The 14,527-nt window shown below is 39.5% G+C and overlaps 1 protein-coding gene across 1 annotated transcript; it reads left to right on the top strand.

Annotated features, from left to right (window-relative positions):
* Positions 1 to 2,397: 2,397 nt before the first annotated feature.
* LOC121267532 (mitochondrial amidoxime reducing component 2-like) lies at positions 2,398 to 14,250 on the top strand. The gene is made up of 3 exons (XM_041171431.1): positions 2,398 to 2,511; positions 2,971 to 3,150; positions 14,095 to 14,250. The coding sequence occupies exons 1-3, from the start codon at positions 2,475 to 2,477 to the stop codon at positions 14,205 to 14,207; spliced, it is 330 nt and encodes a 109-aa protein (XP_041027365.1). The 5' UTR covers positions 2,398 to 2,474; the 3' UTR covers positions 14,208 to 14,250.
* The last annotated feature ends 277 nt before the right edge of the window (positions 14,251 to 14,527 follow it).

Below are 14,527 nucleotides of genomic sequence, written 5' to 3'. Positions count from 1 at the left end.
TAATTTTATGCATTTTGTTGCAGCACTAGAATTTGTTATTAATTGTTTTTTAATATTGATGATAGTTTGGTCTTTTATTTATAAAGAACAAACAATTGTGCAATTATACGTGATGAAATATATTTGTCACTAATTTTAAATGCATGTCACCATTTATGATGATAAATAATTGTCGTTAATTCTAAATCATAGTGAGTAGTGATGAGAGTTAGTAGTCGCCAATAGTAAACAACATCGACAAATTTAAATCGTCACCTATGCTAGAGTCCAGCTTCTTATTGTATTATTTGTGATAAATAAATTTTGAAGGCAAAAATTAGCTTGGTGATGACAATACTTCCTCAGAAATAGTTTTCTATTAGTGACGATTATTTTGGTTGCTATAATGTTTATATCTGTGACGAATTAATTATCTAATATTAATGAGGAACAAATCTTTCATCACAATTGCGTTAGTTTTTATGACGATTTTGGTTATATGGGGACTTTTTGGGACCAAGTATGAGACCCTTCTTGTGACAAAATTGTCGTCGCTAAATGTGATGTCTTTTGCAACGGTGTGCTTTTGTCGTCATTAATAACTTTCAACGACGAGATATTTCCAACGAATGTGCGACGATTGTTTTTCCTCGCAAAAAATTATTTATGACGAAAATTCAATTTTTAGCGACAAACTCCTTTCTCGATAAAAGCTTTATTTCTTGTAGTGTCTTTTTTGTATTACTCGAAATCTGGATGCTGGCTGAGGTTCTGCACTGTTGTAGTGGTTAATCCCACTGGAATATCCACTCATCTGTGAATGATTGAGAAATTGACATAGCTTTGGATTTGTTTGGCTTATTGTATGCTAAACAGTTTGGTCGGGCTGCGAGGGATATGATGGTCTGAATTCATATTGGTAATAAAATAAGAAGTTTTCAGTTCGTTTCATGTACTAGATGTTGTCTAGCTCGAATGTGGTACACTCTTTTCCTTGAAAGAGTAAGGTGCCTTCAAAGATTGCATTCTTTAGTTGATTTGCTTTAATTATTTAGGAGAAATTTGGACACGAGAGACAATCCTAAGAAGTGTGGATTTGTTATGGATCGGTGTTTTTTATGTAAAAAAATCTGGAAAATGGTAGATCATTTGTTACTTTATTGTAAGGTGGCAAGAATTTTATGGTGTGAGGTGTTTAATAGGATTGGAGAGGCTTGGTTGATGCCTAGAAGAGTCATGGATCTTTTTGCTTGTTAGAAAGGCTTAAGGCGTAACTCTCAATTTGTCATTTGGAATATGATTCTTTTGTCTTGTGTGGTGTATTTGGGTTGAGAAGGATGGTCGATACTTTGAAATTATTAAGGAGTGTTCAATGGTCGATACGAGGGCTTCAACCATTGTCTTTAATGGAACTAATATATTCATGATTTTTTTTTCTAGTTCCTGACATGTAGTGGTCTCGTTTGCATTTAGAGATAAATTGAGATAGTTTTAAATGAGTTGAATAAAATATTGTTAGAATATTATTTTTAATATTATTATTGTTTTAAAATTTAAAAAAATTAAATTTTTTATTATATTTTATATAAGAATTTGATAAAATTATAATTATAAAATAAGATGAGTTGATATAAGTTCTAAATCTAAACAATGCCCGGCCCGCTAACTATTTTAAAATTGTCTTGTTACTTGTACGTGGATCCGAACTATTTATATATATATATATATATATATATATATATATATATATATATATATTAACCTCTCAAGTATCACCCTTTTTACAAAAGTGAAATCCAAAGTCAAACTATCAATTTAGACACTTGATTGAAGACTTTAGTTCGAGTTATGGCTGTTCATGATTCTAAGAAATCTGAGCCAACCCATGTACACTTCTACGCTAACTATTCTACGCTTTTCTACATTTTAAAAGATAATTGCTATGTGAAGCTTATATTGATAAAAGGTTTTCAAAATCTCCACGTAAACAAATAGATCAACAACTAGGACCAGAGACATGATGGGTATTCTTGGTTTTGAAATTTTTGTTAAAAGTTTTTATAATTTTTTATAAAAGTTATATTGATCTTTGTATTTGAATAATGACGGGATGAAAGTCGAAATGGGTCTTTAAGATATAAAGATTTTTGGTTTGATTTAAAAAAAGAGTTTTGCTATTCATCATTCCCACATATCACACACTATATTTTTTTTATTTTTTTATTTTTATTTTATTCTTCTTAAACTAATTGAGTTATTCTACTCATTATCTATACATAACATATTTGGTAAGAAAAAAAAAATAAAAAATAAAAATTATGTATGGTGTATAGTGTACGGAAATGATAAGTAGAATTTTGTTAAAAAATTTCTCTTTGATCTGTTGGGAATGGATACTGCAGGGTTTCGTTGGGATCGGCAATGGGAGGGCATGCACTCAAAGAGTTGAACCAAAACTTGCTTTGGTTGTGGTGGAGTTGCCAAGTGAAGCTTTTATGGAGGATTGGGAACCTACTGAGAGCTCATTTATGGGTATATTCTTTGTTCCTTTTTTTAAGGATTAATTACATTATCCCAACTCAATTATCCCCTCACTCTCATCACTTAATACATTCTGTGCAACTCAGATCCCAATTTGTTGTTTTGATGTCAGTTACGCTTTTATCAAAACCAGACATTAATTTAAACGGAAACGTATATATAAAAATAAAAGAATGCTATACATCAATCACTATTCACTCTCATATTCCACGCCTATAAGCTCCGCACTTTCATTTTGCCCTCGTATTTTAAGATGTAAACAATAGTTGCAATGCACCCTCTCAGAATTAGGCCGCTATGATTGAGCCACGTCACCTATAATGTTCACTTACAAATTTGTCAGTTGAATTTATTTCCCCTTTCATTTCACATGCAACATGCAAGATGCTCTACTTTTTCTTTATCCTTTGTGAATCTTAATTATTATTTATCACCTGTTTTTCTTTACAGTCTTAAAAGCACCAGGGATGAATGTGCTCAAGGTTTCTTTAAGTAAACCACATGAAAGACTAGCAGATGGTGTCTCAGTCTGGGAATGGTCAGGCTCTGCATTGGATGAAGGAGATGAAGCATCACAGTGGTTTTCAGATTTTCTAGGGAAGCCCTACCGTCTAGTTCGTTTTAATACTGGTATGGCTTCATCAATGGAATTTTAGAACATTATTGAAAAAGCAGTGGTTCTACCAATCACTACACCTAGAGGGGGGTGAATAGGTGTATTCCAATTTTGATCGTCTTTTCAATATTAGAAACAAATAAACAGTTAATCAATGGACACAAACAATTAACACAATGATTTTGGTCACGAAGTGGAAACTCATTTGAAGAACTTCTTCAAATTCTAAAACCACTCTGGGTGTAAGGCACCACCTAAAATCCACTATAGAAAAAGTTTATTACAACCAATTTAGAGACACTCACAAAACCTTTGTAGTTCCTAAACCTGGCTTGCAACATCACGAATGACCCACTCGATCTCTACACGCATGTAATGTCGGAACTCCGACCTTCTATAGCTTTCCACGAGAACCTCTCGATCTCTGCATCACAGCAGCTCCGGAAACCTTCCGGCCAACAACACGTCCATTTCAATGGACTTTGAATGAGATTTTATCTTGAGTGTGGTGTGGTGGATATGTGTTTGGCCAAGAGAGATTCACAAGGTGAGGAATAGGTTTCTCTCTTTGGCTTTTGAAACACTTAGGGTTTTTCTCTCTTTTTTTCCACATCTTAGAACAGAAATGATCCGTTCTATTTATAGTTCCAGCAAGTCACGGCGCTCAAAACATGAATCTTTTAGGTTGTCTTGAACATTGGCTCGAGCGAGGTGTCGAGCGAAGGTCGAGCGCACGTTTTCTTCTGAAACCGCTCGAGCGAGGAGTCGAGCGAAGGTCCAGCAAAGGTCTCTGGATGAGTTCAGCTCGCGCGCAACATCGAGCGCACATCGAGCGAACCACTCTGGATGAGTTCCGCTCGAGCGCTGTGTCGAGCGCACATCGAGCGAGCCACTCTGGATGGGTTCTGCTCGAGCGTTACGTCAAGCTCACCTCGAGCGAACCACTCTGCCTGGTTTCCGCTCGAGCGCTTAGTCGAGCGCACATCGAGCGAACCACTCTGCCTGGTTCCGCTCGAGCGCCATGTCGAGCGCCCATCGAGCGAACCTCTCTGGAAGGTTCCGCTCGAGCGCCAGTCGAGCCATGTTGAGCACACTTCAATCTTTTTCATGAACACACTTGTTACAACTCAACTTTACATAGGTTTTCACAAGAATATGCCAATTAACTCATTTTTCCCTCAACAATCTCCCCCTTTGGCATTTCTGTGACAAAACCTCTAACCTATACATAGGACCTAATCCTAACACACCCAAATCAGGATTCCCATTTTTCAGGCAAAAAGTCTTGAGCACATTGAGATATTTCTGCAAACACTTAGCAAACGGTTAAACGTACCAATAACGATATGCAAGAAATAATCATAAGCATAAACATCTGTAGCACAGTTTTCAGAAAAGACTTTTCATTAAGACTTAATTCAGACATTGTTTTCAATTTAGACAAACAATATTAGCAAGAGCAGCATGTGATACAAATAAAAATAGCTGCTCCCCCACAAAACAAAAACACAAGCTGCTCCAACAGCTTTCTTGCTACTCCCCCTAAATCTCTATACCACTCCCCCTTAATCTATACTCCCCTTTTTGTCACAAACGCCAAGGGTCTCAAGTATCACCATGAGGCTGACTGCCATCATCATCACCATCAGGCTGACTTCCATCATCATCAAAGCGCTCCTCTATATCGTTGAAGCGTTGAGTCACAAGCTGCTGCAGGTTGTTAACTTTAGCATCAAGGCTATCAAACCGTGCATCAAACCGGGCTTCAAGACGGGCAAGATACTCAATGACCCGCTGAAGGCTGGGTTCGGTCAAACCAGGTGCCGAGCTATGAGGCTGTGAGCTTGAAGGCTGAGAGGTCGATGGCTGAGACGTGGATGGCTGGGAGGAGGATGCAGGAGGATGCTCAACATTCAGTGGGTGAGGGGTAATGTGAGCACGACTCAGCTGCATGGTCCTACGCCCAATAGGAGCCTTAAGAGGAACTCTAGGCTCATTAGGAAGAAGCATAACAGCCTGAGAGAGGGCTATCCTAGTGATTAGGCAGGCGAGAGGCAAGCCAGTCCGTAATTTTGGGGAATTAAATGCCTCAAGCATAACCCGACAGAGATGACTCCCCAGATCAATGGAGACATCATTTATCAATGCATACAAAAAAGTGGCGCGGTCAGGACCGACATCACTTTGATGACCAGTAGGATATAGGTTTGTAAGGACTATCCTACTGAGAATGAGAAACTCGGGTGTAAAACGTGAGGTGAGAATGGGTGATTTACCATCCCAACTCGAAAATGGACCGATTAAACATTCAACAATGACAGTCGGACTGGGAGGAGAAGTCCGTGTATATGGATATGTGGGGTTTGCCACTCGCGGGGCATTTAGCAAATCCGCAACCATGCCCGGAGTCACCCGGAAGACAATGTTCCGGAGACTGACTTCAAAAGAGCCATCATCAGAGATGGCAGCAATATTGGAGTAAAACTCCTTAACCAACTCCACAGAAGGAGTGGGATGACCAATGGTCAAAGCCAGCCACTGGCGAGACTCAAAAATGCGGGGAATAACAGTCTCAGAAAGCTCACCAAGGAGAACTTCCCGCTCGACAATAGGAGAACGGGTAGAAAAATTTTGAGTGTAAAGTTCTCTTGCACGAGGATTGCGGAAATGTGCTTGAGCGGGGCTGGAGGATTTTGGCGTGAACGAACTCTTCGAGACATGACAGAAGCTGGACAAAATCAGTGACCGTTAGACAAGGCTAAAGGTAATGTGAAATGCCCAATGCTTGATGAATGCACATGCCTAATTTTGAACCAAGCCAAACTTAGGTAAAAAAAATTTTTAAAACAAGTCATGAATGTTGTCAAAAACCATTTTAAAATGCACAATGCACATGCCCAAAAACACAATTGAACAACCCATTTGGCATTTTGAGCACTTCAAGTGCAACTAAGCCAATGTTGGGTTTTAAACCCAATGGAGGTCCCAAGCCTCAATGCCAAACACTATCCCTACACTTAGAATAGACAAAAATGACCATGGGAACAAGGCAATACCAAAGCATGATGAAAATAGGAAATCAAACTTCATTGAAGCAATTCATCGAGCACTTGGAGTGCATCCAAGTACACACAAAATGAAAAACCCCTTGGGGGTTCTAAGAACCTCCTAAATACAAAGAGAATAGGAATGGACAACCAAGAGGTCCATTCAAACACCAAACAAACCAACCAATGTGTGCCATTTCGGAATCCCCAAATCTAAAGCCCTAATTTCCGAAATGTATATGCATGGAGATGTATGTTGTAAAATGACAAAAAATGTCCAAAAATGATTGAGAAGAGGGAGAAATAAGAGACTTACCGTGATTGAAGCAAGATTTTGGGAGAAAATGAAGGAAACCACACGGAGAGAAGAGGAGAGGTTATCGCACGGGGTGGGGAGAGGAAACGGTGCAGGGGGGGGGAATACGGGCTGGGGAAAAAGAAAAGGGAGGGGGCGGTTTTAAAACACTTTCGCTCGAGCGGCTTTTAAGTTCGCTCGAGCGGCTGCCCAGAAATTCCTCTTTTCTTCCAGCAATTCAGTGTGATCCAACTATTAATGAAGTTAATTTTTAAATCATTCACACACACATCAAATGTAGAAAAGCATCATGTCCTTATAAAACACGCAGGTAATAGACACAAAGTATCACAAGTAATAAAGACAGTCGTGTTAACAAATTCCTTACTTAATCAAGAAATTTCAACCAAAAGGTGTGAGTGGGGTTGGGCTGTACAAGAAACCACAAGTGTTTGAGAAACTCTTCCAAGATGCAGAAAGTCAAACCCAATGCTGCTAGAACCTAGATGCTTCTGTTTGATTATCTGTATCAATGTTAAGATACTTGTTTACCCTTTTTTTTTTTTTTTTTTTTTTTATAAATATATATATGCAACAACAGCCCTTTTTTTCTTTTCAATGACATACAATATCATCTTCTTTTCTTTTTCTTTACACAAGGGAACAATAATGAGGTTGTCTAGCCCGTGGTCAATTCTGTGTGTAGGTAGAGTTTCCTAACACTTTTGATTGCCTCCCCAAAAACTCACGGTGGTGAAACGTCGATTGACTAAGCATGGAGTGAAGTGTGTGATGCTAGTCACAGATTACAACTGATACTCACGTTTCAAACCTTTGTAAGCCATAGAAATATGATACAATTCTCAAAAGACACATGCACCTAGATTTTTAGAATTAACAACACCAATAACTAATATCACAACCAAGGAGAGCATGTAAAGGCAGTAATACCAAAAAAAATACAAGGAGGAATAATCACAAAATAACAAAGACAAAAATAAAACAAAAGACAATGCAGGTAAAGCATGCAATGCATGTTATGCATGTTTCAACCCTCAGGTCAATGCACAAATACCAATAGCCTTTCGAAGTAATTCAAACCGAAGCCCATCCAAAGGTTTAGTGAAAAGGTCGGCTAGTTGGTGTTCGGTGGGAATGTACTCAAGAGTCACCACACGTGTTTCTACCAGCTCTCGAATAAGATGATGTCTAATGTCAATGTGCTTGGTCCTAGAGTGTTGGACAGGATTTTTTGAAATGTTTATGGCACTAGTATTGTCACAATAAATGCTCATCATACCTTGAGTAATACCATAGTCACACAACATTTGCTTCATCCACAACAATTGCGTGCAACAGCTGCCTGCAGCAATATATTCAGCCTCAGCCGTGGACAGCGATATGGAATTTTGCTTCTTGCTCATCCAGGCAACAAGGTTTGTGCCGACATAGAAACACCCACCAGAAGTACTTTTTCTATCATCTGCATTACCTGCCCAATCAGCATCGGAATAGCCTGCAAGCTCAGTATTAGAGTCTCTAGAATACCAGATCCCATAATTGACTGTCTCATTTACATAGCGAAGTATGCGTTTGATAGCTACTAAATGAGATTCCTTAGGATTAGCTTGAAATCTAGCACAGACCCCAACACTAAAAGCAATGTCTGGTCTACTTGCAGTGAGATACAGTAGACTCCCAATTATGCTCCTATACAAGGATTGCTCAACATTCTTGCCTGACCCATCAGTACTAAGCTTGACACTCGTGCTCATAGGGGTTCTGGCATGGCTTTTCCCATCTAATCCAAATTTTTTGATTAATTCCTTTGCATATTTGGATTGAGATATAAACAGCCCATTGTCTAACTGTTTCACCTGGAGTCCTAAGAAAAATGTTAGTTCACCTACCATGCTCATTTCAAATTCATTTTTCATTTCTTCAGCAAACTCAAGAGCCAAGGCGTCAACCGATGATCCAAAGACAATGTCATCCACATAGATTTGAGCAACTGTTATGTCTTCTCCAACTTTTCTGATAAACAGTGTTCTGTCAACACTTCCTCTCAGAAAATTGTGATCTTCAAGATATGAAGCAAGCCTCTCATACCAAGCTCTAGGAGCTTGTTTCAAACCATATAAGGCTTTCTTCAACCTATAGACATGATTAGGATATTTTGGATCATTAAAGCCTTTTGGTTGTTCGACGTACACTTCTTCTTGGAGGATCCCATTCAGAAATGCACTCTTGACATCCATTTGATATAGCTTGAAACACATGTGGCATGCAATGCTTAATAATATCCGGATAGATTCAAGTCTGGCAACTGGAGCAAAGGTCTCGTCAAAGTCTATTCCTTCCATCTGTGCATACCCTTGAGCAACCAATCTTGCTTTATTTCTCACTATTGTACCATTCTCATCCGACTTATTCTTAAATATCCACTTAGTACCCACGACAATGTGATTCTCTGGTCTTGGCACCAAGTACCACACATTATTCCTCACAAATTGGTTTATTTCTTCATGCATAGCATTCAACCAATTCTCATCATTTAAGGCTTCTTCGATTCTTTTTGGTTCAATTTGTGAGATGTAGCTTGAGTAAGCCAATTGATTTATCACTTTCCTCCTCAGCCTCATTCCTTCATCAATGTGTCCTATGATGTTATCCTGAGGATGATTTAACTTTACTCTTGACGAGGGCTCCTTTTGGTAACTCACTTTCTCATTTGATGAGGTCTCTAAGTTCTCATTTAGAGTACCAAAATCTTCTTGCCCAGTTTCACTCGGTGTGTGAGTTTGCTCTTCCTTGTTCAACTCCTCTCTAGGAGCATCATTGACCACCACATTTATGGATTCCATGACGGTTTGGGTGCGTAGATTGTAGCTCCTATACGCACGACTGTTTCTGGAATATCCAAGAAAAATTCCCTCATCACTCTTAGGGTCAAACTTAGCTAAGTTTTCCCTATCTCTCAAAATGTAGCATTTACTACCAAACACCCGAAAGTATTTCACATTTGGTTTCTTTCCTTTCCACATCTCATATGGTGTTTTGGAAGTGTTTGGTCGTGGATAGACTCTATTCACAATATGACATGCTGTGTTCACAGCTTCTCCCCAGAAGTGAGTAGGTACATTTTTACTGTGAATCATGACCCGTGCCATTTCTTGAACAACTCTATTCTTTCTTTCGACCACTCCATTTTGTTGTGGAGTGATAGGGGCAGAAAATTCATGACTGATACCTTCTTCATCACAGAAACTCTCAAGATTTGAGTTTTCAAACTCTCTTCCATGATCACTCCTAATTCTGACTATTGCTTTCCCTTGCTCATTTTGAAGTTTCTTGCACAAAGTTCTAATCACATTAGGAGCTTCACCTTTTTCTCTCAGAAATTCTACCCAGGAGTATCTGGTGAAATCATCTACCATTACCAGTATGTATTTCTTTCCCCCCAGGCTCTCAGTTCTAGAGGGTCCCATAAGATCAATGTGCAGCAACTCTAATGGTCGTTCGGTCAGAATAGCCGTTGTGTGCTTGTGGGCTGTTCTAACTTGTTTTCCCAACTGACATGACCCACAAACAGGAGTCTCTACTTTACCCAGCTCAGGCAATCCTACCACCATCTCTTTCTTGGCAATCTTAGACAGATTTTTGTGATTCACATGTCCAAGTCTTTGATGCCAGAGGTCAGTAGCCTCATTCTTAGCACTATTGCAACTATGCTGAGGATTAGGGGCAATGCCATAACAATTATCAGATGTCCTTGTTCCTTGCATCATGCAATTTCCATTATTATCTGAAACAATACACATATCTTTTGAAAAACGGACTTCTGCACCATTGTCACACATTTGGCTTATACTGAGGAGATTGGCTTTTAATCCATCAACAAATAGGACTTCTCTCAAGATGGGCAGTCCAGGTATTTCAATTTCACCCCTTCCTATTATATCGGCTTTACCGCCATCTCCAAATGTTACTGTTCCACACTTGTACTCTTCAACTGTTTTAAATAGACTTTTATCACCTGACATGTGGCGAGAACATCCGCTATCAAGGTACCACATGTAGGTGTCTCTGGTCTTTAGAGCAATGTGTGCCACATGGCAAGTGTGTATTTTTCCAGTTCTGACCCACATTTTTCTAACTTTTGGAGAGATGTCCTTTTTGCTAGTTGACAGTTGGTCTATCTTGACATTTAGCATCTCATTTTGTCTGGTTAGGGCCCTGACTTGACTCCAAAGATTCAAATGCTCTCTTCTTGATTTACTATTTCCATCTCTCATAGGATTCCTCCTAAGCTCATAGCAGTTTGGTCGAATGTGACCAAACTTACCACAATTATGGCACACATAATTCTCCTTGCGATCTCTTTGTCCCCTGAAGAATGAGGCATACTTAGGAGCAGTTATGGGATTTTTATCCATTTTTGGTGAGTACACACTTCTACTTTGAGAGCGTGTATGATCATACATGGTGTATCTCTTCAATTTAACACAGTCTCCTACAACATGACCAGTCTTACCACAGTGGTGACACACAGGACTTGTATTTCGAACTCTTGACTTATCATGAGACTGAACACCCATATTTACATGAGAGGATTTCTTACCCTTGTCAGATGGGTTAGCATCCCCTTTTGCAATTGACTCACGAACAAACACAGTTTTCCTCTCATTCTTATAGGAGACTTTTGAGGTAGTAGCTGCATCAAATTTCTCTGTATTATATCCTAGTCCACTCTTGTCACCAGGAGGCTTTCCTGACTCCAGGATTTCATCCAGCTTTTCTTTCCTAGTGGACAAGGATTTCAGTTCATCCTTCAACAGAATCATCTCACTTTCTTGTTTTTTTAATTCCTCTTCTAGAGAAACATTTCTTATTTTCAACTGATCAGTTAAACCAATGGCTTCATTTAATTTGCTTTGAAGCTCTTCATTTTCTCGTTTGCTGAAGTCTATCTCCTCAATGTGCGCTTTGTTGCGCTTTCTCAATTTAACACATTCATTGTACAGCTTCTCGTAGACTTCTTACAACTGATCTTCATTCCCAGATTCATTTCCAGATATGCTCCCATCATCAGACACTGATTCACTATATTGACTTTTGCTGCTGACAGAGGTAGTGAATGCCATGTAGTTAAGATTTCCTTTTGGAGAAGAGTTATCTGATGATTCACTCGACTCTGATTCACTCTCACTTAGAGATGCAATCTTAGCTCTTTCTTTTGCCTTTTTGTAATTTGCACATTCCAGACGAATGTGTCCAAATCCATGACATTCATGACACTGCACCCTTGATTGTACCTTGTCTTTATTTGTTCTAGTGTACTTCTCAGTGCTTCTCTCTTTGTTCCCTGAACTTGAGCCTCTATTATATCTTTCAAACTTTTTCTTCTCTGGCCTCTGGTTCTTATTGTTTCTAGCCACAAACATTTTCCTGAACTTCTTAGCATAAAATGCTATTTCTCTGTCACTCATAGCCGACTCATCGGATGACTCATCTGACTCTTCTCTAATGGTATTGAGGGCTATGGACTTGTGTTTCTTATCCACAGGAAAAGTGTGTTCATATGTTTGTAGAGAGCCTACCAATTCTTCAATTCTCATACTGTCTAGATCTTTGCTTTCTTCAATAGCAGTAACTTTAGGACGAAACCTCTCAGGGAGTGATCTGAGAACTTTTCTCACAATTCTGTTCTCAGGAATTCTGTCCCCTAGATTAAAACGAGAATTGACAACATCATTTAGTTTGGCATAAAAGGCATCGAAGGTTTCATCATCCTTCATTCTAAGTTCTTCAAAACTTGTGGTCAGCATTTGAAGTTTAGAATTCTTTACAGCTTTGGTACCCTCATGGGTGACCTCAAGAATGTCCCAAGCTTCTTTGCAATTCTCACACATGGAGATTCGCTTGAACTCCTCCTGGGACACGGCCATGAAAATCGCATTCAGGCCTTTGCTATTCCAACCACACTCACTAATTTCCTCCCTAGAGTAATTATCCACACCTTTGGGAGTTTGAACTCCTTCAATAATAGTGACTGGTTCTCTCCATCCCTTTGTTATAGAAACCCACACTCGTTCATCCACAGATTTTAGAAAAGCTCTCATTCGAACTTTCCAATAAGCATAGTTGTTTCCATCAAAATAAGGTGGCGATGTGAGAGATTGAGACTTATCCATTTTAACCACTACAGCAGGATCACACTCAGAAATTTAATCCCAGCGGAGTGAACCCTCTCTGATACCAATTGAAAAAGCAGTGGTTCTACCAATCACTACACCTAGAGGGGGGGTGAATAGGTGTATTCCAATTTTGATCGTCTTTTCAATATTAGAAACAAATAAACAGTTAATCAATGGACACAAACAATTAACACAATGATTTTGGTCACGAAGTGGAAACTCATTTGAAGAACTTCTTCAAATTCTAAAACCACTCCGGGTGTAAGGCACCACCTAAAATCCACTATAGAAAAAGTTTATTACAACCAATTTAGAGACACTCACAAAACCTTTGTAGTTCCTAAACCTGGCTTGCAACATCACAAATGACCCACTCGATCTCTACACGCATGTAATGTCGGAACTCCGACCTTCTATAGCTTTCCACGAGAACCTCTCGATCTCTGCATCACAGCAGCTCCGGAAACCTTCCGGCCAACAACACGTCCATTTCAATGGACTTTGAATGAGATTTTATCTTGAGTGTGGTGTGGTGGATATGTGTTTGGCCAAGAGAGATTCACAAGGTGAGGAATAGGTTTCTCTCTTTGGCTTTTGAAACACTTAGGGTTTTTCTCTCTTTTTTTCCACATCTTAGAACAGAAATGATCCGTTCTATTTATAGTTCCAGCAAGTCACGGCGCTCAAAACATGAATCTTTTAGGTTGTCTTGAACATTGGCTCGAGCGAGGTGTCGAGCGAAGGTCCAGCGAAGGTCTCTGGATGAGTTCAGCTCGCGCGCAACATCGAGCGCACATCGAGCGAACCACTCTGGATGAGTTCCGCTCGAGCGCTGTGTCGAGCGCACATCGAGCGAGCCACTCTGGATGGGTTCTGCTCGAGCGTTACGTCAAGCTCACCTCGAGCGAACCACTCTGCCTGGTTTCCGCTCGAGCGCTTAGTCGAGCGCACATCGAGCGAACCACTCTGCCTGGTTCCGCTCGAGCGCCATGTCGAGCGCCCATCGAGCGAACCTCTCTGGAAGGTTCCGCTCGAGCGCCAGTCGAGCCATGTTGAGCACACTTCAATCTTTTTCATGAACACACTTGTTACAACTCAATTTTACATAGGTTTTCACAAGAATATGCCAATTAACTCATTTTTCCCTCAACAATTATGACAGTGAAAATTAAATCCAATACTTGTTGGTACCCATGAAAAGCTGAAATTCCTTTGTCTGAGGCATTAGCGGGAAATAAAAACTCTCTTGAACACACATGCACGTGTACGTGTTTGAAGAAAAAAGCTTCGCAGACAAAATGCATACGTCTTGACGTGGCAGCCTCCTTTGATGATTTCCAGTCATTATGAGACTCTGGGCTTGTTTCTTCTTTCATATATACTTCTTTTTATCATGGATTCAATAATTTTTTGATGCAGCTTCAGAAACTAGGCATGTGGATCCTAAATATGCTCCTGGACACAAAGTCTTATTTTCTGACATGTCTCCATACATGCTGTTGTCTCAGGTTGGTCTAGTTGAGAATTGTTAAGTAAGTTTCCTTTGCTTTCACATAGAATTTTAAAGGTGGATCTCAACATACATTTTGCAGGGATCACTGGATGCACTAAACGAGCTGCTTCTCAATAATCCCATACCAATTAATCGTTTTAGACCCAAGTACCCGCTCTTATCACTCTCTTTATTTCTGCGCTACTTATATTTAGAGACATTCACAGCTATAAAAGGCAATACCAACCACTAATCCTGACCAAATGTCATTGAATCTGTTTCATAAACACTAGTTCTAGAATCTTTAAAAGGTTTTACTTGCATTTTTCAGCATCCTGGTAGATGGTTGTGAACCATTTG

Source organism: Juglans microcarpa x Juglans regia, chromosome 5S, assembly GCF_004785595.1.
Source record: "Juglans microcarpa x Juglans regia isolate MS1-56 chromosome 5S, Jm3101_v1.0, whole genome shotgun sequence".
In the NCBI taxonomy this organism is placed as follows: Eukaryota; Viridiplantae; Streptophyta; class Magnoliopsida; order Fagales; family Juglandaceae; genus Juglans; species Juglans microcarpa x Juglans regia.
Note: the sequence above shows the minus strand (reverse complement) of the source record. Positions and strands in the feature narration are given on the sequence as shown.

Coding starts and splice junctions, on each gene's coding strand:
- LOC121267532 (XM_041171431.1), top strand. CDS start 2,475: ATGGAGGATTGGGAACCTACTGAGAGCTCATTTATGG. Junction 2,512..2,970: donor TACTGAGAGCTCATTTATGG/GTATATTCTTTG, acceptor TTTTCTTTACAG/TCTTAAAAGCACCAGGGATG. Junction 3,151..14,094: donor TCTAGTTCGTTTTAATACTG/GTATGGCTTCAT, acceptor TTTTTGATGCAG/CTTCAGAAACTAGGCATGTG.